This window comes from Trachemys scripta, chromosome 3, assembly GCF_013100865.1.
Source record: "Trachemys scripta elegans isolate TJP31775 chromosome 3, CAS_Tse_1.0, whole genome shotgun sequence".
In the NCBI taxonomy this organism is placed as follows: Eukaryota; Metazoa; Chordata; order Testudines; family Emydidae; genus Trachemys; species Trachemys scripta.
The window spans coordinates 172,708,611-172,733,563 of record NC_048300.1 but is presented as its reverse complement, the minus strand read 5'-3'; the positions used below and the strand labels follow the sequence as shown (position 1 = coordinate 172,733,563).

The following is a 24,953-nucleotide window of genomic DNA, read 5'->3' as shown; positions in this document are numbered from 1 at the left end:
AGATCAACCCTTTCCATTGGGAAGTGTCTGCCCCAATTGTGACAAGATCTGTGGATCCCAGATCAGTCTCATTAGCCACCTGCGGATCAACCAGTGGTCATTTTATGGAAGACAATCGAGCTGCAAGGATCGCCGATGACAAGCACAATGGGATCCTGATCTATGACTGGGGTCTTGATCTATGATTAGGGCTTCTAGGTGCCATGGTAATACAAATAATTAATAATATATTTTAAACTTGCGGTTCTTCCTGTATATCTGCATCTCCACTAGGGGTTTTTGCCAACATGACTAAGTTGGTCAAGAATCACACCTCTTCATACCCCTGACTGATGTCTACACTACAGACTTCTGCCAGTATAGCTATGGCCTAACAAAACTGGGTGTACAGGAACAGAGCAGCAGAGAAATGTATTGTTGACAAATAAAAAGTAATGCACATGGGAAAGAACATAAGAACGGCCAGACTGGATCAGACCAAAGGTCCATCCGGCCCAGTATCCTGTCTACCGACAGTAGCTAATGCCAGGTGCCCCAGAGGGAGTGAACCTAACAGGTAATGATCAAGTGATCTCTCTCCTGCCATCCATTTCCACCCTCTCACAAACAGAGGCTAGGGACACCATTCCTTACTCATCCTGGCTAATAGCCATTAATGGACCTAACCTCCATGAATTTATCTCTTTTAAACCCTGTTATAGTCCTAGCCTTCACAACCTCCTCAGGCAAGGGGTTCCACAGGTTGACTGTGTGCTGTGTGAAGAAGAACTTCCTTTTATTTGTTTTAAACCTGATGCCCATTAATTTCATTTGGTGACCCCTATATTATATTATGGGAACAAGTAAATAACTTTTACTTATTCACTTTCTTCACATCATTCATGATTTTATATATCTCAATCATATCTCCCCTTAGTCTCCTTTTTTCCAAGCTGAAAAGTCCTAGCCTCTTTAATCTCTCCTCATATGGGACCCGTTCCAAACCCCTAATCATTTTAGTTGCCCTAATTATGGAGCGGTGGTTGGATAAATACCAGTGCAGAGATACAGAGATACTCCAGTGGTGTGTACATAGTGTAACCAGGCCTTTCTGTTTACCCTCTATCATAATACAGGAACCTCCAACATACAAAGGAATGTGCAATGAAAGTGAAAGGAAGTGGATCAAAAGCTGGTAGACAAATATTTTTCAATACAATGCAATGCCCGTTAAACTGTGGAACTCATTGCTATCATCATTGAGGCACAGAGTTTATAGAAATTTGAGAATGGATTAGACATTGATATAGGTAACAGCCATATTTACCAATTCTGGACAGTCTAATCATGGCATCTTCTAAAGATGAGTTGCACAATAAAAACTATGGAGACAGCTCAAGGAAAAATAAAACAAATAATAAACATAGTACAGTTCACATTGGTTGGTAGCTACTGGAAATTTGACTAACTGCCCACTCAAATTGTGGTACATAGTACCATATCAGACATATTTATAGCAATAGTTCTGGCAGTCATTATTAATTTTCATAAACTTAAGTTCTGAAGAATGTTTCTTTCCATAATTGGTATAAATAATTCCCTCCTATTTTCGTTTGTCTTGAGCCTTTCTTCACCCTCTTCTTTTCCCAACTGCAAACACTCTTTGTGTTTAGTAAAAGAACTCCAGCACATCATTCAAAAGCTTAAAATATCTTTAGCACTAGTTTAGAGTGTTTTAAAACCCAGGAATCCTATATGTAGCCCGCTGTCCATTCACTTGCTTTCTAAAATATAGGTTTTTTTAAAAAAAATTCAAGACCATAATGACAATTTAATAAATTACGTTTTGTTTTCCAAGTCTACTACATATTACATCTCTTTTGTTCATGGACCATCATGACAAGATGAGTTCCCGTTTAATAAATGTTAGCTCGTTCACAACAAAAAGTAGCAGCTGTTTTCCCGACTGTGTTTCTCAAATGCATCTGCTCTATTTCAGTTTGTTTGGCTTTAAATAAATCAGTGAACCTAGATTATTTTTTAGTAATTTGACACCTCCTCCTCCTGGAAACTAGGGATTATTTCCTTTCTTTTAGTCCTTCTTGAGCTAGAACTTATTTTATAACTCTCATGCAACTTTTGCTGTATCAATGACATCATTTTGGTTAATGCCTTAGTATCACTTTCAAAAGAGTAACTTCATGATTACAATACATGCCTGTGCTATTTTATTCAACTGACATCTGTGTTCTGTTTGCTTTTGTTGCTGCCAATGCCATAGTGACAACAAAAACTGTTATCTCCTGTCTCTTCTTTTGGACTATAATGTATAATATTTTACAAACAGTAAGGATTTGAGTTTACAGGAAACTCCCGATTATCTGCATAGCAAGGGCAGTGGTGGATTAAGGTTTCCTGGGGCCCTGGACCAGAGCACGTGGGGAGGGCTCCTCCTCACCCCTTCCGCCTGTGGTCAAGCCCCTTTTTGCTCCTTCTCTGGGGCCCACCCCTGTTCCACCCAGGATCCCACCATTCTGCCCTTATTGCGGCCTCCGCAGCCTATTTGCTCCTTTCTGCCCCACCCCCCCAGGGCTCCAAGACTGGAGAAGCTCTGTCCCCACACCATGGCCCTTCGGCCACAACTAGGAGTCAGAGCTCCTCCAGTCCTGAGTCCGTGGCAGGGAGTGAGAGCTCCTTCAGTGCTGGTGCTGCAGAGAGGGTCTGGGTACTGAGACTTCCCCCTGGCGCCCCCTGCGCTTCTGCAGGGGACCAGGGTTGGAGTGCTGGGGCTTCTCCCACTACCCCTTGGCTTCTGCTGGGGATGAGCCACATGGCTTCTGATGGGGTTGGGGGCGCTAGGGGCTTCCTCCACTACCCCACAGCTGCTTATAGGGTTGGGGGGTGCTGGCGGCTTCCCCTCGCCACCCCGCGGCTTCTGCCTGGGTCAGGGGGTTCTGGGGACTTCCCCAACCCTGCTTACCCAACGCTGCTGCTGGGGAGCAGGGTCGGAGTGCGAGGGCTTCCCCTACTTCACCCAGCACTGCTGCCAGGGAGTGGGGGCTTCCCCCCATCCCGCCCACCTGGCACTGCTGCCGGGGGTTTCCCCCGCCCCATCCTGTCCACCCAGTGCTGCTGCTGGGGAGCAGGGTCAGGGCATCGGGGCTTCTCCTACCCTGCCTGCCTGCCAGGCAGCTAGTGCTTCGAGCTTCCACCACCCGGTGTCAGATTTTTTCCAGACCCCACAGTTGGCTGGGGCCTCTGGGCACAGTTTAGGTCTGATCTCTCAGGTTAGCAAGATTTTTCAGGAACTGAGAAACTACATTGGATCACCTAGGAGCGACAGATGTGGCAATTTCCTGCGGTATTTTTGGGAGGCCTTATTGTATTAAGTGTAAGTATGTTATGGGGCCCATTATATTAAATCAGTGGTTTTCAACTGTTTTTCATTTGTGACCCCTAAAAAATTTCACATGGAGGTGCAGACCCCTTTGGAAATCTTAGACAAAGTCTACGGACCCCTAGGGATCCACAGACCACTGTTCTATGGTAATGACACCCTTTCGCGGACTCCTTAAAGAGAGAGAGAGAGATACACACACACACACACGTTGAAAACCACTGTATTCAATGATTGTGAGCCAGGATTGTATGTAACTTCCCTTTGGGAAGGGATGGGCTGTGAACTCTGGGAAGTCGTATGAAATTCAAAGGACTATACTGAACAATGTGCTGGACAAGAATGGACTTTTGGGACTAATAGCGTCAAATGGTTTACTTAGGTAATCTCTAAGGGGAGGTGAATGCAAATTCTCCATTTCCAGTTATGCAAAACCCAACCTTTAGAACAGGAGTTTCAAACTCAATTTACCTTAGGGCCAGTGCCAGTCCTCAAATCCTCCCAACGGGCCAATAATGTCACTGAAGATGGTGTTCAGAAAAGAAAACGTTTATATTGTATTTTTTATTTAGAATTTCTTAGAAATAATAAAACTGTCATACAACTTTATACAATTCTTTGCCTGCCAGAGAGTTTTTAGTGTTTGCCAGACACCTGGCAACGCTTCAGTTCTATCAGTTTGTTGATGTTTGGCCTCAGTGACTGAGCAGTTGAAACCTTCAGGATTGCAGCAAGGTGTGCATCAGATAGTTGTGTTCAGTATTTTGACTTTATATTCATTGTGGGAAAAAGTGACGCTGCCTCCATGGCTGACTCTGCCCGGTGACTAGTGATGGTATCTCTGTCCCTCTCCCCCAGCCAATGGGAGCTACGGGGGGCAGCGCCTGCAGCAGACATCGGGCAGCGTGTCTGCATGCATCTCTCCTCCATGGATTGCAGTGGGGAGTTCTCGGGCCGCAGATGGCCCACAGGCCAGGACTTTGAGACTCCTGCTTTAGAAGGTACACCCTGAAGAGGGGATCATTGTCTACGGATTACTTGTTCCCAGAGTCTCAAGATCAAAAGCTCAAGCTATAATAAAAGAAAGACTAACATATACATAGGTTGACTAATTCTGAGCTAAGGCTGTTATGAACTTGTAACCACAGAAAAACCCCATTGTGAGGGTTGAAGGACTGACTCATACCAGAGTCCTTTTTGGAGTTGGGAGGGGTGGTGATCTCTGGTAAACTTATTAGCATTAGTATACGTTTTTTAATTTTCAGTATGTTTACTCTCTAATGTTTTCACCTTAAGAATAAAAATAAAGGTGCTCGCTTAGAAAGAGCTGCATGGTAACTTGTAACTGCAGGCAATGACAGCTGTTGATAGCCCTTAGAGAGAAAGCAAAGTGCAGATGCTGGCCTGTTTAGGCAGTCTGGCTTGCTGGGAATATCACAGTGTGGGCAGGAAACTGTGCAGCCTCCGGTCAGGAGGCAGAGGAATGTGAGTCTCTGCCTAAGAGAGCAGGGGTGCTGGAACAGGTTTTATAATGGGAGTGCTAATGATGGAAACAATGGAAACCACGTATGTGGTGTTTGTTCTTACTACTTCAAGCAGCACCCCTAGTTTCAGTACCACTTCAAAACAGGGGATGGCTGAGCAGCCGAGTAGTGGGTGCCCTCGAAGGACCACAGAAGGGGGGATAAAGGTACAGTTGCCCTGAACTGTGACACAAGGAAACCCCATTATCTCTGGCAAATAAATGGTTAACTAGTGCTTATTTCTTCCCTCTTCTACAGGAATGTTTCGAAAAGAAGAAGAATTGACCCCATCACAGAGATGCTTGGCTGTAAGGTAGGCTTTCCTATACTTATGAGTATAGTTTCTGTTTTGAATGCTTTGCATGGATTATGAAGACTTTATAGCTCTGATGCAGTTGATACATAAGATGTCCAGTTATCTAGCTGGATCTGGTTTAGATTGCATGTACAGTATATTTGTAATTTAATTTCATGTGGGGTCTTTTTTGCCCTTGGAAGATATCTCCTGAAATAGACTTTACATTTTACTTACAAGGCATTTCCTAAAACAGACAATTTCTTATTAAAGTTTTTTTCTTGACAATGAAGAATAAAAGTATGTACTCTGCTTAGTAATTGATTAGTAACTGCATAGTACATGTGAGTTACAGCCATCAAAGAAACAAAATACTTTTCTCTGATTTCTCTTTTACAACTTTTAGTTTGATTCTTTCCCTCCTTTCTTTATTTGGAAGACTTGTTAATAGATGTCAGTACCCTAGTTTATGCCACGGTGTCTGTCCAATCAAAGAGTACATAAGTGCTTTGGGATTACTCTATTTGACACTGTAGTTATATAGCTTTTGAAGGCTTTAAGTATCCAACATCTGAAATCAAGACCATTTTTGTGGTGAACAGATCAGATAAGTGGAAAATTTCTGCTCTTCAGAAATAACTTTCTTTTTAGTACCTATTATTTCAGAAATCTTAATGGCATGAAGCTAATTGGACTAAAAAAACCCCAGCAACTTCAAATTTTAATTTTAAATTTCTTACTATTTCCTTCACACATGAAATGAGAGAAGAGAAATCCTCTTGTTATAGCATTGTGGGATGATGAGTCTTGAAACACTAAAAGGAAGGAGGGCATTCTATTGCAGCATATTCATGCTGACCACATTTGTCATAAGAATGGAGTACAAAACTTCAAGTGCTTGCACATGTCCATTCCATTGTAGATGTGTACATGCCCTGAGCACAGTTGCCGGAAATTTTTCCCTCGGTGGTAGCCGTTGGGGTGGCTTGGGGGCCTTCTCATACCCACGCACTCAGAGTGCCAGTTTAAAGGGCCCAGACAACCCCACACCTCCTCTGTTCCTTTTTACCATCCATGACGGTCGGTGGAACTGTGCTTCTTGCTACGGCAAGCTTTCTCAGTGGGCGTAATTTTTCTGATAATTTTTGTAGTTAGTAGTTGTAAATAGTTAATTAGTCTTTGTTAGTATAGTTTGTGTTTCTCCGTTTGTTAGCAGAATTGCGTCAGTACTTGGTGCCAAGGCATGCCTCTGTCACCAGGCTTCAAGCCTTGTGCATCCTGTAACAAGGCTATGCCCCTGAGCAACCCGTGCTCTAGTTGCCTAAAGTGCTTGGGAGAGGCTCACGTCAGGTATCGTTGTCAGATTTGCAGAGACTTTAAGCCTCGTATGAAGGAGGATCGGGAGGCCAGGTTGAAATTCCTGCTTATAAAGGCAGTGCTGAGACCTTTCTCTGAGCCGGTTGGACTTGGCACCAAGCACCTTGGCATCAGTGAGGAGCGCTCCTTCCACCAGGTAAGATTCCCAGCACTGTTTCGCCATCCCCAGTGCCAAGGAAGAGGCATAAGAAACTGAGAGGATGTTCCCTGACGCCAAAGGCCAGGCACGGGGAGCAGAGCAGTATGAGACCTAAGTCAGGCCACTCCTCTGCCTCGACATCACAGCAGTCAGCATCATAGAGTCTAGTACCGGATGAACCATCAGCACCTGAGGAACAGTGTGATACCTGTGTTATTGCAGTGCCATCCACACTGGAGGCATTTGCTGCTGCTGCCAGAGACTTGCTATCGCTGTTGGTACTGGCGTCACCAGCAGTATAGGAGTCAGTTGTATCGGTGCTGGAAGGCAGGAGGGAGCACATGGCCCCTAATTACAGTTTGGTTCCAGAGCCCATGGTACCATCTAATGGGAAACTGATCATGCTGGCCCGAATGCAGACTTCCCCACCTTGGCACTGGTCTCCAGCACTGGTGGGAACTGCACTTCCCTGATCACTGAGGGAGGCTCATTGTCACTGGAATCAAGAGGTTAAATTGCACTCCTCTCGTCCGAGGAGCCACCCCCGCTATTCTTTCAGTCATCCCTACCCTGCCGTGGACCTGGGCACAGTAATGCCATTGAGTGCTTGGCCTAGTGGGCCATGACCCTTTTGGAACCGGTGGGGGTTTCCTCCAATCTCCGGCCCCCATTTGAGACACTTTTATTCAGTGGCCTCCAAGAGAAGGGCACCTCCGTCCCATTGGGCAGCACCTGACCAGGATTCAGATACCAAACCCAGTGCCAACTTTCAGGAACCTGCTTTGTGGGATCCTGTCAGCACAGAGGGAGAAGAGGAGTGCCCTCAGCCAGTGCTGGACTCCTCTCCAGACGAGGCTGTGTCAGGGGCGGGCGTGTCGCCTTCCCACTGTAACTATAAGGCCCACCAGGATTTGCTGATGAGGGTGGCCTTAAATTTGGGCTTACAGATGGAGGTAGTAAAGGAGTCCTCCCTTAGTCTGGTTGACATTCTGGCCATCAAAAGTAGCCCTGTCTCTCAATGAGGCCATCATGGACCCTGTGAAAGCCTCTTTGCAAACCCTTGCATCTCTTCCCCCTATGTCAAAGAGAGCCAAGAGGAAATACTTCATTCTTGCTCAGGGTTATGAGTTCCTGTACACTCTTTCTCACCCAGTCTCTAGGATCTCTGGTGGTATCTGCTGCCAATGAAAGGGAAAGGCAGTGTCTGCATGGTTCAACACATAAAGCAAAGGACTCCAAAAAGTTGGACTTTTTCAGTAGAAAAGACTACTCTACTGGGGGTCTGCAGCTCAGGATTGCTAACCAGCAGATGCTCCTGCACAGATGTGACTTAAACATGTGGGACTTCATGTTGAAGTTCAGAGACTTGCTGCTGCAAGAGGCCAGGCTGGAGTACTTCTTGCTGGTAGATGAGGGGAAATGGATAACAAGGGCTTTCCTGCAAGCTGCCTTGGATGCAGCAGATTCAGCGGTCAGGTCCAGGCTTCCATGGTAGCCAACCATAGGAGTTTATGGCTACAATCCTCCAGCCTCCTGAAGAAGGGTCCAGCAAACCCTGCAGGACCTTCCCTTCGAGAGAGCTTAGCTCTTTTCGGAGCAGACCGACGTGAAGCTGCATGGACTGAAGGACACCATGGTGACCCTTGTGTCCCTGGGATTGTATATCCTAGCAACTTCAAGGAAGCACTACAGACCTCAGCAGTCCTTCTGGTACTCCACCTCACCGGCCCATCAAGACCCACAGAGGAAAAGGAGCAGGGGCTTTAGGAATAGACCACCACCCCCTTCTACCTCAGAGTCAATGTCTGTCCCATCCAAACACCCGGAGACTCCAAAAAGACCTTTTGATGGGATGCTCGAGGATGTTGTACCAGGTTCCATGTTTCTGGATCCCGTTTTCCCTTTATTTGCAGACTGCCTATCCCACTTCATCTGTGTTTACTCTCTCGTATCATAACAGACCATTGGGTACTGAACATGGTGGAAGTGGGATATATTCTCCAATTCATTTCTACCCCTCCTTCACACCCTCCCTCCCTGTTCCTTCTTCAGGGACCCCTCTCAAGAGCAACTTCTGGCCAAGGAGGTTCAGTCTCTTCTTCAGGTGGGAGCTGTGAAAGAGGGTCCACAAAATCTAATGGAGAAGAGGTTCTACTCCTATTATTTCCTAATCCCGAAAATTATGGTCGGTCTCAGATCTATTCTAGACCTGCGCCAGTTTAACAGCTATCTCAAGAAATTAAAGCGCTTCATAGTCTCCCTGGCTTATATTATTCCCTCCCTGGATCCCGGGGATTGGTATGCTGCCCTCGATTTAAGAGACACTTACTTCCATATATTAATCTTCCAAGGCCAAAGAAGGTTCTTAACATTCGTCATGAACCACATGCACTACCAATTCGCGGTACTCCCATTCAGCCTGTCAGCAGCTCCACAGGTGTTTACAAAATCTTCGGGAATAATGGCACCCTTCCTGAGGAAGTGAGGGGTGCAAGTCTACTCGTACCTAGATGACTGGCTAGTCAGAGGCTGGTCTAGGGCTCAGGTAAAGTCCAGCATCTTCCTCATCTAGTCGACATTTCATGCCCTGGGCTTGCTAATAAATGTACAGACGTCTACCCTCACTCCAGTACAGAGGATAGAGTTTATTGGAGCGGTGCTCGATTCTACCCAGGCCAGACTTTCCTCCCAGAAAGTCAATTTCAGACAATCATGTCCCTGATAGTATACCTCAAGGGCCACCCAATTACAACAGCCCAGGACTGTCTGATGCTTTTGGGCCACATGGATTTTTGTACGTATGTAGTGCAGCACACAAGAGTACACCACAGACCCGGTCAGACACGACTGGCCTCGGTGTACTCGCCAAACCGCCACTATCTGGACTCTGGTCTCAAAGTACCTTCCCCGGTCCTCACCTCCCTCAACTGGTGGCTGGACCCGCTGGCGGTTTGTGTGGGCATTCCCTTTTCAGGGCCCCAACCATTGATATCCTTGATCTCAGATGCATCAGTGCTAGGCTGGGGAGCTCACCTGGGTCTCCTCAGGACTGAAAGCCTTTGGTCTCTGGAAGAGCTCTCGCTAAAAAGTCAGAGAGCTCAGGGCAGTTCACCTGGCCGGTCAGACGTTCCTGCCTCACATTATGGGCAAGAGCTTGTTGGTTCTTACGGACAACACTGCAGCCATGTTCTATCTCAACAGGCAGGGAGGAGCTTGCTCTCCCCCTCGCACCTCCATGTCGAGAAGCAGTTCAGCTATGTGAGTTCTGCATAGCTCACTCAATCCACATTTCAGGAGTGCAGAACGGGTGGGCAGATCACCTCAGCAGGTCTTTCTCCAGTCATATAAGTGGTCCCTTCGCCTGGACATCGCAAGAGACATTTTCCAGCAGTCGGGGACTCCCTGGGTAGACCTTTTTCAACCAGGCACAACAGGAAGTGTCACCAGTTCTGCTCCCTGTGAGGTCTCAGCCTGGGATTGCTCACCGATGCCTTCCTACTCCCGTGGACAAGTCACCTGTATTACGCTTTCCCTACTATTCCATTCATGCACAAGGGTCTGCTCAAGATCAACTGGAACCGGGCATGGGTCATTCTAATAACTCCAGCTTGGCCACGTCAGCATTGGTTCGCCACATTGCTAGGACCTCCATGGTGGCTATGATGCCGCTCTTGCTACATCTGGACCTGATCTCTCTGCATCATGGTCGTCTGCTCGACCTGAACCTCAGCTCTCTCCACCCGACAGCCTGGAATAAATGCCATGGCTAAATCCCAGAAAGCTGGCTTGCTCGGAGCAGGTTTGTTAGGTCCTATTGTTACCGTGATTCTAAAAACCAAAAGCTCTTGGTAACTATTACTCTTGATGGGGCACTGGCAGGAAATAAATCACTGAAGAGACAACCGTCCGACCGATCGGTGGCTGGCGCAAACAGTATAATACAAGAGTTCTTTCACTTAAAGCTGCGCTTTATTTTAGTCTCAAGCACTTAGACACCCCAAAAATCAATAGTTACTGAAGTCTGGATGGCTCTTTGAGTGGTGAAATTACAGCTGTCCAATTGGTCAGTTTTTCAGCTGCTGTTGGGGATCCTAAGCAGTGTCCCTGAAGAGTCCATCTACGCCATACTTTCTCTCCTTATTTATTTGGGTTAGTGTAACAATAACATGTCAATAAAAAAATCTTGTTAAGCAAACGATTTCAAAGTTTAAGCAAGAGTAAGTTCCTCAAACCATTAATTAGACAGATGTGTATTTGCAGAATCCGCATGTCTTGAGGGTCCTGACAAACACATCCCAAAGGGCAGATATAGATAAGTTTCCTGTTTTTCTAAAACATATACCTCAGCAATTTCAACCGAGATCTTATCAGAAAGGACACAGGACCCCCATCCCCTCCTGGCTTCTTGCTAGATATGGTAAAGCCGTTGCAGAAGCCTGCTAAGACCTACTGATTTAGCTGCTTTTGGCAATAAGCATGACAATCGATATTCTAGTTATTGATAGTAGTCCAGGCATTTTGCTCGTCCGCTAAAATCTCCCCATACACTAGTAGGTAGCAGGAAGCCATCCATCAGTGCTACTTACCTTTCAAAGTGGAAGCAGTTCTCCATCTGGTCTTCCCAACACGCGCGGTCATCACTTCAGGACATTCTTGTTACACCTGAAACAGGAAGGTTTAGCGATCTCCTCAATCAAGGTTCACCTTGCAGTAATATCTGTTTTCTCAAGGGTCTAGAAAGACTATATCCCCAAGTGCGAGAACCTGTCCCTCCATAGGACCTAAACCCAATCTTATCAAAACTTATGGGTCCCCTATTTGAATCGTTGGCAACATGACCCTTGTTATACCTTTCATGGAAGGTGGCTTTCTTAGTGGCCATTACTTCTGCTAGAATGGTCTCAGAGATCCATGCCCTCACATCGGAACCTCCGTACACAGTATTCTTTAAGGACAAGGTGCAGCTACATCCTCACCCAAGCTTCCTTCCAAAGGTAGTTTCCCAGTTTCATAGCAATCAGGCAAACTTCCTACCCGTTTTCTATCTGAAACCACATGCAAATAGAGAATAACAGCAGCTTCACTCATTGGATGCTAGACATGCTCTAGCATTCTACATAGAACGTACCAAACTATTCTGTAAATCCACCCAATTGTTCATCGCAATAGCTGACAGGATGAGGTCTTCCCATCTCTGTTCAGAAAATTTAGTCTTGGATCATGTCGTGCATTTTCACGTGTTACGAGCACATGGTGTTCTGCCACCAGCTATCCTGACTGCCCACTCCACAAGAAAACAAGCATCATCAATGGCATTCTTAGTTCACATCCCTATTCAGGACATTTGCAGAGCAGCAACTTGGTTATCAGTGCATATGTTCTCTGCTCAGTATGCCAACAGTCTAGGGACGGTGCCAGAATCGGTTGAGCTGTTTTGCAGTAAGCATGTCCATGAACTCCAATCCCACCTTCTATGCAACTGCTTGGGAGTCACCTACAATGGAATGGACATGTGCAAGCACTCGAAGAAAAAATGGTTACTAACCTTTCTGTAACTGTTGTTCTTTGAGATGTGTTGCACATATCCATTCCACGACCCATCCCCTCTATGTCGGAGCTCTCCGAAAAGAAGAAACTGGGGGAATGGGGTCACTGGGCCCTTTATACGGGCACTAGGAGCACGCAGCACCAGAGGGCGCCCAAGCTGCCCCGATGGGTATCATCGAGGGAAAAATTTCCATCGACTGTGCTTGGGGCACGCACACACCTTCAGTGGAGTGGACATGTGCAATACATCTTGAAAAACAACAGTTACAGAAAGGTTAGTAACTTTTTTTTTTCTTTTTTTACTCTTTCTGGTACCTTTTCTGAGATTGAGGCTAGGGGCAGATCCTCAGCTGCATCTTCTGTAAAAGAAAAGTATGCTATATTCTGTTTAAACTCTTCAAAATTCTCTGTTTTGATCAGCTGACCACTCCAGCTCTTGAGTTATGCATTAAGGGAATTTGAACGGATTAAAAATATAGAGATTACTTTTCTGTGGCATAAATGAAATAATAGCAGGTGGAAAACCGTCTTTGGGAAATTTGGTCACGGATTCCAGTGAGAATTGAACTGCAGGTGACAGTGTGTCTCATTTTGGAGAAGGGTTTAGTATTCCTATCTTGCCTCCGGTGGTGATAGCCACACCATGTTTGCTGTAAGAATAATTTAGAAATACGTAGGTTTTGTGTGTGCATGAAGTTAATGAAGTTGGGAATTGAATTTAAGTTTAAATACAAGATGTTCTGTGACCAAAACTCTAGTAGACCAAGAAGTCAACATATCCTGGTGTTTACTACACTGGAAAAATCATACTGATGAAGTATATAGGGAAAATGTGAACTAGTATATTCATTCGTTTGGATGCATTGATTTTAGGCTTCCTGTTATCATAAATTTGAGTCCTGATTGAACTGAAGTATTCAAAATTACTTGAGTGTGGAGTAGAAATCCTTCTCAGCACTTTTTAAGTTATTGAAAGATTATGTTAGCAGTTCTTAGGGAAAGTAGTTGATATGTAATGTGCTTTTCAAAAACTGAATAAGGGAACATCACAATTCTTTTTGTTACTCATTTTATTATCACTGAAATAATGGTTCAATGACAGCTACTGAAGAATTGAGTGCCTTCCTTCTCTTAAAAAAAAAAATCAGGGGAGAAATAAATACCAACTTTCAGAATGGGAGGACCTATAATTTATGTGAGGTGTTGACATTTATGCTTATGTCCTTTCAAAAAGAAATCCCAAGTGGGGGTTTTACAGACAGTTCTCATTTATTTAAATATTATTTTTGTACCATCTATTAGGACATACAGGTAGAAAATGTCCTCCTTTATTCAATATTTTTCTATTCTTCGTGTCACTTCCACAAGACAAACCATTTGGAATTCTTTGTCAATTTCAGGAATTTTTACCACAATTTTGACAGAGGACCAAAGCTGTTCTGTTTTTTTTTTTTTTTTTAGTATGCTTTTTTTGCCTGTATTAGTGTACTTAGGGTGGTTCAGAAGGGTGTGTGTGTACGTGTACACATACGTATGTATATACTATATATATAAAACCTGTGCTACCATGAAAAATCATTCAGTCTCTTACTCTGGACAAATTAAATTTAGACTGACAAGAGCCCTTTATCTAATTGCATAGTTATATTATATAATTGATTTTTAAGCAGTGTTTCTCATTGATCACAGTGGGGAGATCTACTTAAAAACTGATGGTATGATTTTGGGCTTTGAGAAAGTCCCTGTGGGTAGGCAAATCAGTCTGGAAACACTCAGTACAGACTGATGAAGAAACATTCATTTATATTTTAAATTGTAGTTATAAAAATGTAACTAGACTGCTTCACTGTATGTGTTTTAATTGAAATTAGAATAAGTAATAAAATAAATGATTATTCCTACAGTGGACTGTTTTAAAAGCATAGAGTACCTCTCACAAGTTGCTTGTCTTTGAATTACAGACGCATGCCAAGTCTACTGGAGTATTTAAGTTACAACTGTAATTTCATGGGTATCCTGGCAGGCCCGTTATGCTCTTATAAAGACTATATTACTTTCATTGAAGGCAGATCATACCAACTGACACAGTCTGAAGCAAATGGGAAAGAAGATGTAAAATATGAACAAACAGATCCCTCACCAAATGTAAGAACTATGATTTTTTGCAGTGCTGCTATATATATCTATCTATCTATATATATATAGTCATTGCATGAAAAGCTTGGTTTGCATTATTCATTTACAGACATAACTTCTCAGATATATCTGGAGTTTATTCAGTGGTACAGTTCTTTGTTTTTGTTTTGTTTTGTTTTGTTTTTAAAAAGTCTTTTTCCTGAAAGGTAGGTGTTCTGCATAGATTCCCACTGTTGGGTCTTCTGAACAAAAGTAAATAATCTTGGAGCTGCCTAATAAGCTTATATGGTAAAATACCACCTTCAGATGAAGCAGTTCATGTGCACTTCCTTACAAGCATATTTGTCTGCATGAACTGCTTCCGAAAATGGGCTGGAAATAATGGGAAAAACCGCATGCATTTTGTCCATGGAAATTGAATGGGAGATTTATAAGCTACACCTCTACCCCGATATAATGCTGTCCTTGGGAGCCAAAAAATCTTACCGCATTATAGGTGAAACCGCGTTATATCGAACTTGCTTTGATCCGCCGGAGTGCGCAGCCCCCCCCCCCCCTCCCCCCCCCCGGAGCACTGCTTTACCGTGTTATATCCGAATTTGTGTTATATTGGGTCGCGTTATATCAGGGTAGAGGTGTACTTCAAAGTCTCTTAAACTTTTTTGTTAGCTTCTTTCTGTAGTTCAGGCTAAAACTGCACATTTACATGTAACAAGCCCCTCTAATCAGGTCTTTCTTAGGGGAGAGAGAGCTTTAACATATTTATAGGAACTTTTTCAGTCTTAATTTTTTTTCATTTCTTTATTCATATGAAGGACAAGTAAACAGATTGTTTGTACAGACACAATACCAATGACATACTTGTATCATTATCATACCACACTCCACCCAGAATCCATGCACATTAGGGTTTTTTTATTTGCTCCCTTATCAGAGTGGGGGTCCAGGCACATATGGATGAAAGGCCTGTTGATCATCTGTTGCAAATGATGCACATATGATTTGAATTAAGATCAATGACTACTGACATTTTGTATATTGCCCTTTTTTAAAACTGATCCGTTTTACATTAAGGATGCGGAACATACGTTTCCATCATCCTGCACATTAATTCGTCTGACTGTATATATGTACACATATTTGAATTTTAGTCCAAGATACAGTTATCACCTCAAACAGAGAACACAAGGTTATTGTGAAAGAACTGGAGATCTCCAAATATATTGCCTCCCCAAATCCATCTCCAGCTTACCTTTTCCCTGCTTAACTTTGAATCTTATTTCTGAGCAGGTAGTTGGAAAGTGAGGGTGAGGCCTATGTGCTTGCCTGACGTAGATATGCTTGTGCATATGCCTCAAAGTGGTACTAAACTTTACCACATAATCTTGCTACTAAGCATGCTATCTGAAGATCACAATGCCAATATATGTGTGAATCTATAAAGGATTCTACCTTCAAAATACTCTAGCTACAGGTAAGCAATTTCCCTTAAATTGTGTTGCTCATACAGTGCTTGATTTTTTTAAATTTTATTTATTTATTTATTTATAATTTATGCTGCATTCGCTTTTTGACATTAAGATTAAGATAAACTGTCTGTGCTCCTGATACTTCATCTCCCAACTGGTGTTAGACAAATTTGGCTGCATTTTATAACACCAGTGAGTACTGCGTGCTTTTGAAAAAATTGTGGATTATCTATTTGTTTACTGCATTTGCTGTATCATTTACAACCTTGATTGTTTTGTTATGACTCATGTTACAATCCTGTTATCTTAATAAAATGATTATCTAAAGATATTTTCCTAAATTTTCATATTAATTTTACTTTTTAAAGAAAAACAAATCATTAGGTAACTCATCAAAATAAGAAACTTAATGAGGATCAGCAAATGTTAATATCTTAGACGGAAGAATCTTTCAGCTAAATTTACTATATGCTTCCTTTCTTGTCCAATTTTATTTCTATAACCTCAAATATTCATGCCAGCCTCCTCCTGTACACTTGTGTTAAGTGCATGACATGAATCTAGTCTAGCATTTTACTGTGTTAATTGCATGTTAACTGAATCTAGTCAACATTTTAAAATGATTTATTTCATATCTCCCTCCTGTTATGCCTTTTTACAAGCTATCATTTGTTGGTGCTCAAAGTGGTGTCAACAGTCAGAAATTAATATCTATCTTCGTAAGTTTACTTTTATTATAGCTGTTAGCTATCCTTAAAATACAGGATTCCTGTGGAAAAAGTCTCCCTGCTTTTGGCTTCTTAGGGTAGGTCTACACTACCTGGTAGTTCGGCGGCAAGCAAATCGAACTTCTGGGTTCGACTTATCGCGTCTTGTCTGGACGAGATAAGTCAAACCCGGAAGTGCTCGCCGTCGACTGCGGTACTCCAGCTCAGCGAGAGGAGTACCGCGAAGTCGACGGGGGAGCCTGCCTGCCGCGTCTGGACAGAGGTAGGTTCGAACTAAGGTACTTCGAACTTCAGCTACGTTATTCACGTAGCTGAAGTTGCGTACCTTAGTTCGAATTGGGGGGTTAGTGTAGACCTGCCCTTAGACTATTTTTAGATGTTGATGCTGTTGCTAATTGCCAGCAGTTTTTAACTAACTGATTGTATTGTAATCTCAAATATAGTAAGCTTTATTATAGTTCATTAATTTACTGAACTAATTTTTGTGTGTGCATCACCCAAGAAGATGTAAAAATGAATCCATTTCAATAGAAGTGTAAAAGTTTGCCTGGAAGTTTTAATTGCTTAAGGGCTGATCCAAAACTCTATGAAGTCAGCAAGAATCTTCCTGTAGACATAAGAGGGATTTGTATCAAGCCCTAGGTGCTGAAAGGATAACAAGATTGCCCAACAGCATTTTTTTGCCAGGTTTGGTGATCTCATTTTTCCAAATTCATAATGAAATAGAATTGTGAGATCCCGCTTGGTTGGTCTATTACTTAAAAGACAGTAGTCAGTTACTGGGGCAGTAAAAATCATAGCAAACTGAAACTTTGTGGTGATCAGGGCCAAGGACTACAAAATTGCATTCATTAACTTGAATGACTGAACATCTTCCAAGTATGATATTGATACTTGCGTAATGTTTTGTCACCATGAAACTATGGCAGTGTCTGACCAGTGAAATATGGTCTCTTAAACTGCTTTGTGTTTAGGTAACGAATACATCAGATCAGTGTTTTTAGAGAAGGGTATTTCTGGTTTATGCTGAAAAAAGCAGCTTTCCTGTTATATAGAGACTTTTTAAAGTAGAAGGTTTGACCAACATTTGTAAATGGCAAAAGCTAATAGAACATCTCATCAGCCGTCCTCTAAATTGGAATTGTTACTTTTAGAAAGGATTTTACTTGTTATATGCTTTGACAGTCTACCTTGAAAACATGAACTGGTTATTCTGATACTCTTACGTGAATTAACATTTTTCAAAACCACACTTACATAGGAAATTGAGTTGCAGTTTTTGTGATCTTGGGTGAGGGTCAATATTCTTCTCACACAAACTAATTCAGAATCATTCTGTTAGAGGCAGGGACTGTCTTCTCCTGTGTTTGTAAAGTGCTAGAATAATGGGTCACTGAACCTGACTGGGGATCTCTGGGGTTTACTGTCATACAAATAATACATAAGAACAATAGCAAAATGGTATTATGAACTTAAAAATCAACCTAATGAGCAAAACCATAATAAAATTATGACAAGTTGTCATCGTCTTACCTAGACATTTATCCTAAAACATACAATGTAAATATAATAAAATATTTAAACAGAATAATTTTTGGACACATTATTTTCTCACAATTGTAGACCAAAACCACCAGTTTCATAGTTTTATGGTTTGGATTTTAAAAAGTGAACTAAATTCCAGCAAAACTCGCAATGTTATCTACATTTCACATTAGACAGCATCCACTACCTAGCAGTCACTTGTGCTCATTTGTACTCAATTTGTGTGAGTACAAATGCCTTGGATTTGCACCCATGTATTTGCACTGACTGTGTGCACGTGCAAATAAATGGTTTGTGTGTATAGATTGGGTATTTGTTTAGGTAAATTACACATGTACTAACATGTGTGAATAATTGTGAGTAACTTGTGGAAATTCAGCCCTTTGTTTACATCCCCAGAGAACAAGGGATTAATGCCGTTCAGCCTTTCCCTTCCCTTGAACAGGAACTCAGGGGAAGGAATAGAAGAGTGGCTGAATAGGAGACAAAGGGAAGAATACTTTTGGGAAATTAAGGCTCCTCACCGAGAAGTCTCAGGATGGAGTTGAACATTAAAAAGGTTTTTTTTCTGCTTACTTTCTGATAATTATTTTACTTTCTTGATAAACACCAACCCTTGAGGAAGAAACCTTGCTGACTCCAACTGCTGAATTATCCAAGCTTTTCTGCTGAATTATCCAAGCAGTTTATTTAATTCTGTTGAATCATTCTGTTATCTTGCTCTAAAACCTTTTTTGAGACAATTCTCTCACAGAGTTCTGTGATATGTAAAAGTCACTAACCACACCCCCTCAATGCTCTCTCTGCTTACCATCTCCCTCACCACCAGAAAGCGCAAGAGCTCATGTGAACCACTATTAATGTTTATGCAGATATGCCAATATCTTCAGTAATCTAATCTTAAATCTTTGACAACATGAAGGATTTAAGAGTCACTTAGAGGAAAGGGGTCACATGGCAGTTTTGTAGGTTTGGGTACTTAACATTTTTTTAAGGATTATAAATTTGAAATATTGAAAGTCTGAAGTATTTAACCAGTATTCTTGGCCTCTGTTCTACATAGGTTTTTATACCACCTTCATCACCATGGTATCTGAGCTTGCCTTCCAGTCGCGCATTAAGCAACATGACTAATATCTGACACGTTTGTTCTTTCATCCTCTCCCCAGAAGGAGGTGTGTGTGCAGTGGAATGTATTGTTTTGGTAGGGTTATTATTTTATAAACATACCTGTTGCTATGTGTTTTTGTTAAAGAAAGCAAGGTGGCTTACAGTTGGAATGAAAGGTAGTGAGGTTTGTGAAGTTCCTTAGTTCCTGGGGGAGTTCATAACACAGTCTTGGACATTCTGGATAAGGTTTTGTCTCCCACATAGACAACCTTTACTTTTATTGTTGAGAGTTCCATCGCTCCACAGGAGCAAAATTGTCAACCAGGGTCTTTGACCTGGTATTGTGGCCTTTTAGGTATCCTGGACCCAAGCCATGGAGCATTTTGAAGAGAGGGACAGAGACCTTGAAATTGATTATAAAGTCTATGGGAAGCCAGTGTAGAGAGCGGAAGACAGATATGATTTGTTCACAAATATTTGAGTAGCCTGTTTTGCACTGCAACATTTTGTAGTTGTTGGAGTTTTCTGAGTGCTGGCGGTTTCAGGCCCAAGTATGTAGCACTGCTGTAGGCCAGCCAAAAAGTGAAGAAGGCATGAATAACAGAGGCTAAGTCATTCTTCACCAGGATGGGAAGGAGACTCCTAGCCAACCAGTGCTTAGAATCAGTGAGGAGTCCAAGAGTACTCCTAGACTACAGACCTAATTGACCAATGGTGGATGTGAACATTCTGCCAAAGGAGACTGCATCATGGCTGAAAATTATTCAAAATACTTTCCTTTCTGCCCACCATCACCTCAGCTTTGCTTCAGCCAGCTATTCATTCGTGAGCTGGTCTCATCCAAGCACTGACCATCTTGGTTGTAGTGGTGTAATCACATGTGGTGAAGGGAAGGTAGAGCGGTGTGTCAACTGAATATTGGTGACTCTTGAGTCCATGTTGTCTGACCAGTTCACTTAGTGGTTGCATGTAGATGCTGGAAAGGACCAGAGAGAGAATTGATCCTTGTAGAACTCTACAGATGAGGGGGGTCTAGTAATGGAGGTGCAGTTTCCTGTCACTACTTGTTGGATATGCCCGTCTAGGAAGAACCCAAATAATTTTAGTGCATCACCTTGGATCCCTGCCACCTCTGAGATGATACAGCCATATCTCATGGTCAAAAATGTGAAGCACTGCTTCTGTCTGTTGACAGGAGGAGATATCCATCAGTGCCACTAAAGCAATTTCATTTCCATGTCCTGGCCTGAATCCAGAATGAATAATGTCTAGAATGTTAACTTCAGTTATATGTGCTTGTAGTTAGCCTTTTGCTAGCTATGAACTTGTAAATAATCAGAAGGCTTGACACTGGTTGGGAATTGGCTAGGACTGAAGTATCCATGGTGGGTTTCTTCAGTGTTGGTCAGATTTCTGCTTGTTTGAAAGAGGAAGGGAAGATTCCTTCTCTGAGTGATGCACTGACCTCATGGCGGAGGAGACTTTAAGGAGGCATTTGAAGGTGGACAATCAAGTGGCTTTGCAGATGTTTACAGGGAGCTCATCCCATGTATTGGGAGCAGCACAGGAGGGAGCATGAAAGTACTTGTTTGGAAAATGTAGTAAATGGGTGAAGGCCAGCTGGCAAGAACAGAAGTAGCAGTCAGCATCTCAGTAGTGTATAAGATATGAATAGGTAGGGACCTTAAAAGCAAAGATTGGTAGTGTATTTAATATGCTAAAGGGTGGACAACACAGAGAGGGTGGTGTGGGTAAAACAACAAGCCAGGAAAATATTTGCAGCAGCATTTTGAATGGATATATGTGGAACAAAATGGAATGTGTCAAAGCCAGAGAGTAGGATGCAGTAGTTAAGATGAGTGCTTGGGAGAAGAGATCTAGTTGTGGTCAGAAAGGAAAAGCTGGATCTTAGAGATATTATGTAAGATGTACAGAATTCATACATGACCCGGATATGAGGCTCTAGAAGAGACCAAAATGAATAGAATGCCCAGATTACATGCCTGAGTGACAGGCAGAGTTGTGGTGTTGTCCATGGGGTCTGAGAATGGAGGGAGTGGTGACTATTTTGGAGTGGGAGGAAAGATTAAGAGCTCTATTCTGCTCACATTGAATGTAACAATGACATGCACAAGGAAATCTCAGAAAGAGAGATTTTAGGGTATGTCTACACTGCCCACGTTACAGCGCGGCTGTGGCAATGCTGCTGTGGCAGCGCTGTGACGTGGGCAGCTTAGACCCACTTTATCGCATGGGGGAGTGCTCTCCCGGCAATAAAAAATAACCACCCTGAATGAGCGGTGGTAGCTTTATCACCAGGAGTGTGGCTTCCAGCGATAAAGCACTGTCTATACTGGCGCTTTTCAGTGCTAAAACTTGTGTCGCTCGGGGTGGTTTTTTTTTTTCCCACCCCTGAATGACAAAAGTTTTAGCACTGAAAGTGGCAGTGTAGAGACAGCCTTAGTCTGGGCAGAAGGAAACAGGTCCAGAGTAGAGAGAGAGAGAGATCTGAGAGACATTTCAGCATAGAGTTGATAGCTGAAATGTTTGCAAATGAGACTGCCCAGAGATGAAGTGCAGATGGACAAGGGGGGGGGGGGGCGAGAAAGGAGAAATGTGGAACCTCTTAGAAAGTTGGAGGGGGGATGAAAAGGATCCTCCGAAAGGAGAGATAAGAGGAGTGAGTAGGAGGATGAGCAAAGAGGGACAGGATCCTAAAAGCCAAGGGAAGACAAAATTTCACGAAGAGCCTGGTGAGCTACATCAAAGACAGACGACAACTTGAGGAGGAAGAAGGTGAAGCACCTATTCGTCTTTAAGTGGCTGTACACATGTATTCCATTCAGAGGTGTCGATGCCCAGTGTGCCAGAGCCAGAGAGTTTTCTGAAGCTGCGCTTTTGGGCCGTGCACATGCCCTGCACATGCTATGCAAATGTGGCGCCTCCTGAAAGTTATATAAAGGCACTGCCACTTTCTTCCCCTTCAGTTCCTTCTCTCACCACCCCTGGCCTGAATCAGAGCCCCCCAGTAGTTTACCTTAGTCTTAAAAAAAAAAAAAAAAAAAGTGCAGTCAGCATGTTCAGCTCTCTTTTTTTCCTTTGAATAACTACTTAGATAGGCTTTGTTTATTGTTTTAATTTGTTTTTTAGTCAGTTCATAATTAGTTTTTGGTGCGAGGTACTGTTGGTAAGCAGCACTCACTGCACTTTAAGTACTGACCATCATATGAAGTGTTTATTCCAGTAGTAACACCCACGCACCCACCCACATGCTGCCTTTTGTGACTCGACAAGGGACACATTAAAGAGAGAGGTGCAGTATCTGCTGTTCTTTCAAGAAAAGAATGCAGCTTTCCATGGATCTGCACCTCAAGCAATACCTCCTGGAACAGGCTATGAGACCCAACTTGGCTCCAGGGCATTTGACTGAATGCCTTGCCTTCTGCACATACTATGCCAGAGAGACTGCAGTGGTGTCATGACAGACCCCTGACTTCACATACTTCTCCTCAGAGCAAAAAGGGGTTGGGATTCCTCTGCCAGGATTCCTCAAAGGAGGACCCATTAAACAGACGAAAGAAGCATTCTTCTTTTTCAAAGGACTCAGAACCTTACCAGCACTCCTTGAACACATGGCAGAGTTGGGCCATTGACCTGCATCTCCCAGTACTGCAGAGGGAAGCTATTGGTACCATGCTGTTGACTCTGGTACCATCTGTGGGACAGCCATTGGGTCCGGTACCAACAGACACTGTTTCAGCACCAACATTACAGGTACTTATGACCTCACAAGCTTATGAGGCTGCAAAGGATTTGCTTTGCGTCTTCATTCCAGACTCTCCTGTCGTGCAGGAAGTCCATTGCATTGGTGGCGTCTCCTGCTCTTCTGGTCCTGTTCCAATCTTTGGCTCTGATACAGAGACTGTTAGTTGTACCAGAGTCAGTACCTGCTAAGAAATACAATAAAGTTTTGATCCGGGCACCTATGCACACTGGTCGGAACTGGTATAATTTTCCGTCTCTGCACCTGTGGCCTCAGTACCATGATACTGGGATGGTAGCCAGAATGGCCACTGACCATAGCGTATCCTTTGGCACGGACTACAAAATCTTTCCTCGTATCGAATCTCAATGCAATATCCTCCATATCTTGGAGCACATTTGTGGTATGACTATCATGCCAGCATCAGTTCTGATACTGACCTCTTCGCATTGGACTACAGATAAATCAGATCACCTAAGGCCTCATCAGGATTGGCATACTCGATACCTACTGATTATTATTCAGGTGGCTCCTCATAGTCGGGTTCAGAGTATACACCACTGACATCCCTACCTAGGCACAGTTGGTCTAGCAAGTCTTCTACACCACTCCCAGAAGGAGAGCATTGGTACAGGGAGCAGGACCATTCGTATAGCTGGTCCCCAATGTCTTGATCACTGGCCCACTCAAAAGGGAAGTTTCCAGACTATTTTGCTATGCACCTTCCAAAGCCATCTATGTCAGAGACCTGCACAGACGCTGGTCCCCCCGATCAACCAGAACTGATTCAGGATGAATTAGAGGAGCTGGTTCTGCCACAAGTGATCTTTCATCCTCATGATTCAGTGACCCTGGATGACTCCTTTCCAGTTCTGGAGGATTTAAAATCTTATTGGATCTGCTGAGGAGAATGGCTGTGGCTTTGGGTATGCAAGTTGAGCTTGTGCAAGAGAACACTGATAAGGTTTTGGACATTCTCCAGGTGGTGGCCCCTGGAAGAGTAGATCATCCTATTATTAAGGCTCTTTTAGAACCTGCAAAGACTTTATGTAACACACCAGCCTCCTTAGCTCTTGCGGCTAAGTGCATGGACAAATTATACCATGTCCCAATGCAAGACTTCAAGTGTTTTTATTCCCATCCTGCCCCAAACTCCCACGTGGTCACTGCTGCCAATGAGAGGTCACATGATAGAATCATAGAAATGTAGTGCCAGAAGGGACTATAAAAGCAGCAAGGAGTCCTGTGGCACCTTATAGACTAACAGACATATTGGAGCATGAGCTTTCGTGGGTGAATACCCACTTGGTCGGATGCATGTAGTGGAAAACATGGGACTTTGAGAGGTTATCAAGTGCAGCCCCCTATGCTGAGGTAGGACCAAGTAAACCTAGACCATCCCTTCCAGGTGTTCTGTTCAACCCTTTCTTAGAAACCTCCAGTGATGGGGATTTCACAACCTCCCTTGGAAGCCTGATCCAGGGCTTAATTACCCTTATAGTTAAAAAGCTTTCCTAATATCTAATCTAAATGTCCCTTGCTGCAGTTTGTCCTACTTTCAGTGGGCATGGAGAACAATTGATCCCTGTCCTCTTTATAGCAGACCTTAACATATTTAAAGATTGTCATCAGGTCCTCCCTTAGTCTTCTTTTCTCAGGACTAAACATGGTTTTAACCTTCCCTCATAGGTCTGGTTTTCTAAAAGTTTTATAATTTTTGTTGCCCTCCTCTGAACTCTCTCCAGTTTGTCCCCATTTTTCCTAAAGTTTGGAGCCCAGAACTGGACACAGTATTCCAGCTGAGTTCTCAGAGTGTCAAGTAGAGTGGGACAATTACCTCCTGTGTCTTACATACGATACTTCTGTTAATACACTTCAGAATATTAGCTTTTTTTGCAACTACAGCACATTGTTAACACATATTCAATTTGTGACCCACTATTAT

The 24,953-nt window shown here is 43.1% G+C and overlaps 1 protein-coding gene across 2 annotated transcripts in view; it reads left to right on the top strand.

Moving 5' to 3' along the window:
* Positions 1-24,953, top strand: part of MBOAT2 (membrane bound O-acyltransferase domain containing 2) — a 171,404-nt gene that overhangs the window by 122,824 nt on the left and 23,627 nt on the right. For both annotated transcript variants that reach the window (XM_034766471.1, XM_034766470.1), the window contains 2 exons: positions 5,158-5,212; positions 14,219-14,402. In XM_034766471.1, coding sequence (XP_034622362.1) covers positions 5,158-5,212; positions 14,219-14,402 — 239 coding nt within the window. The remainder of the gene's footprint in view (positions 1-5,157; positions 5,213-14,218; positions 14,403-24,953) is intronic.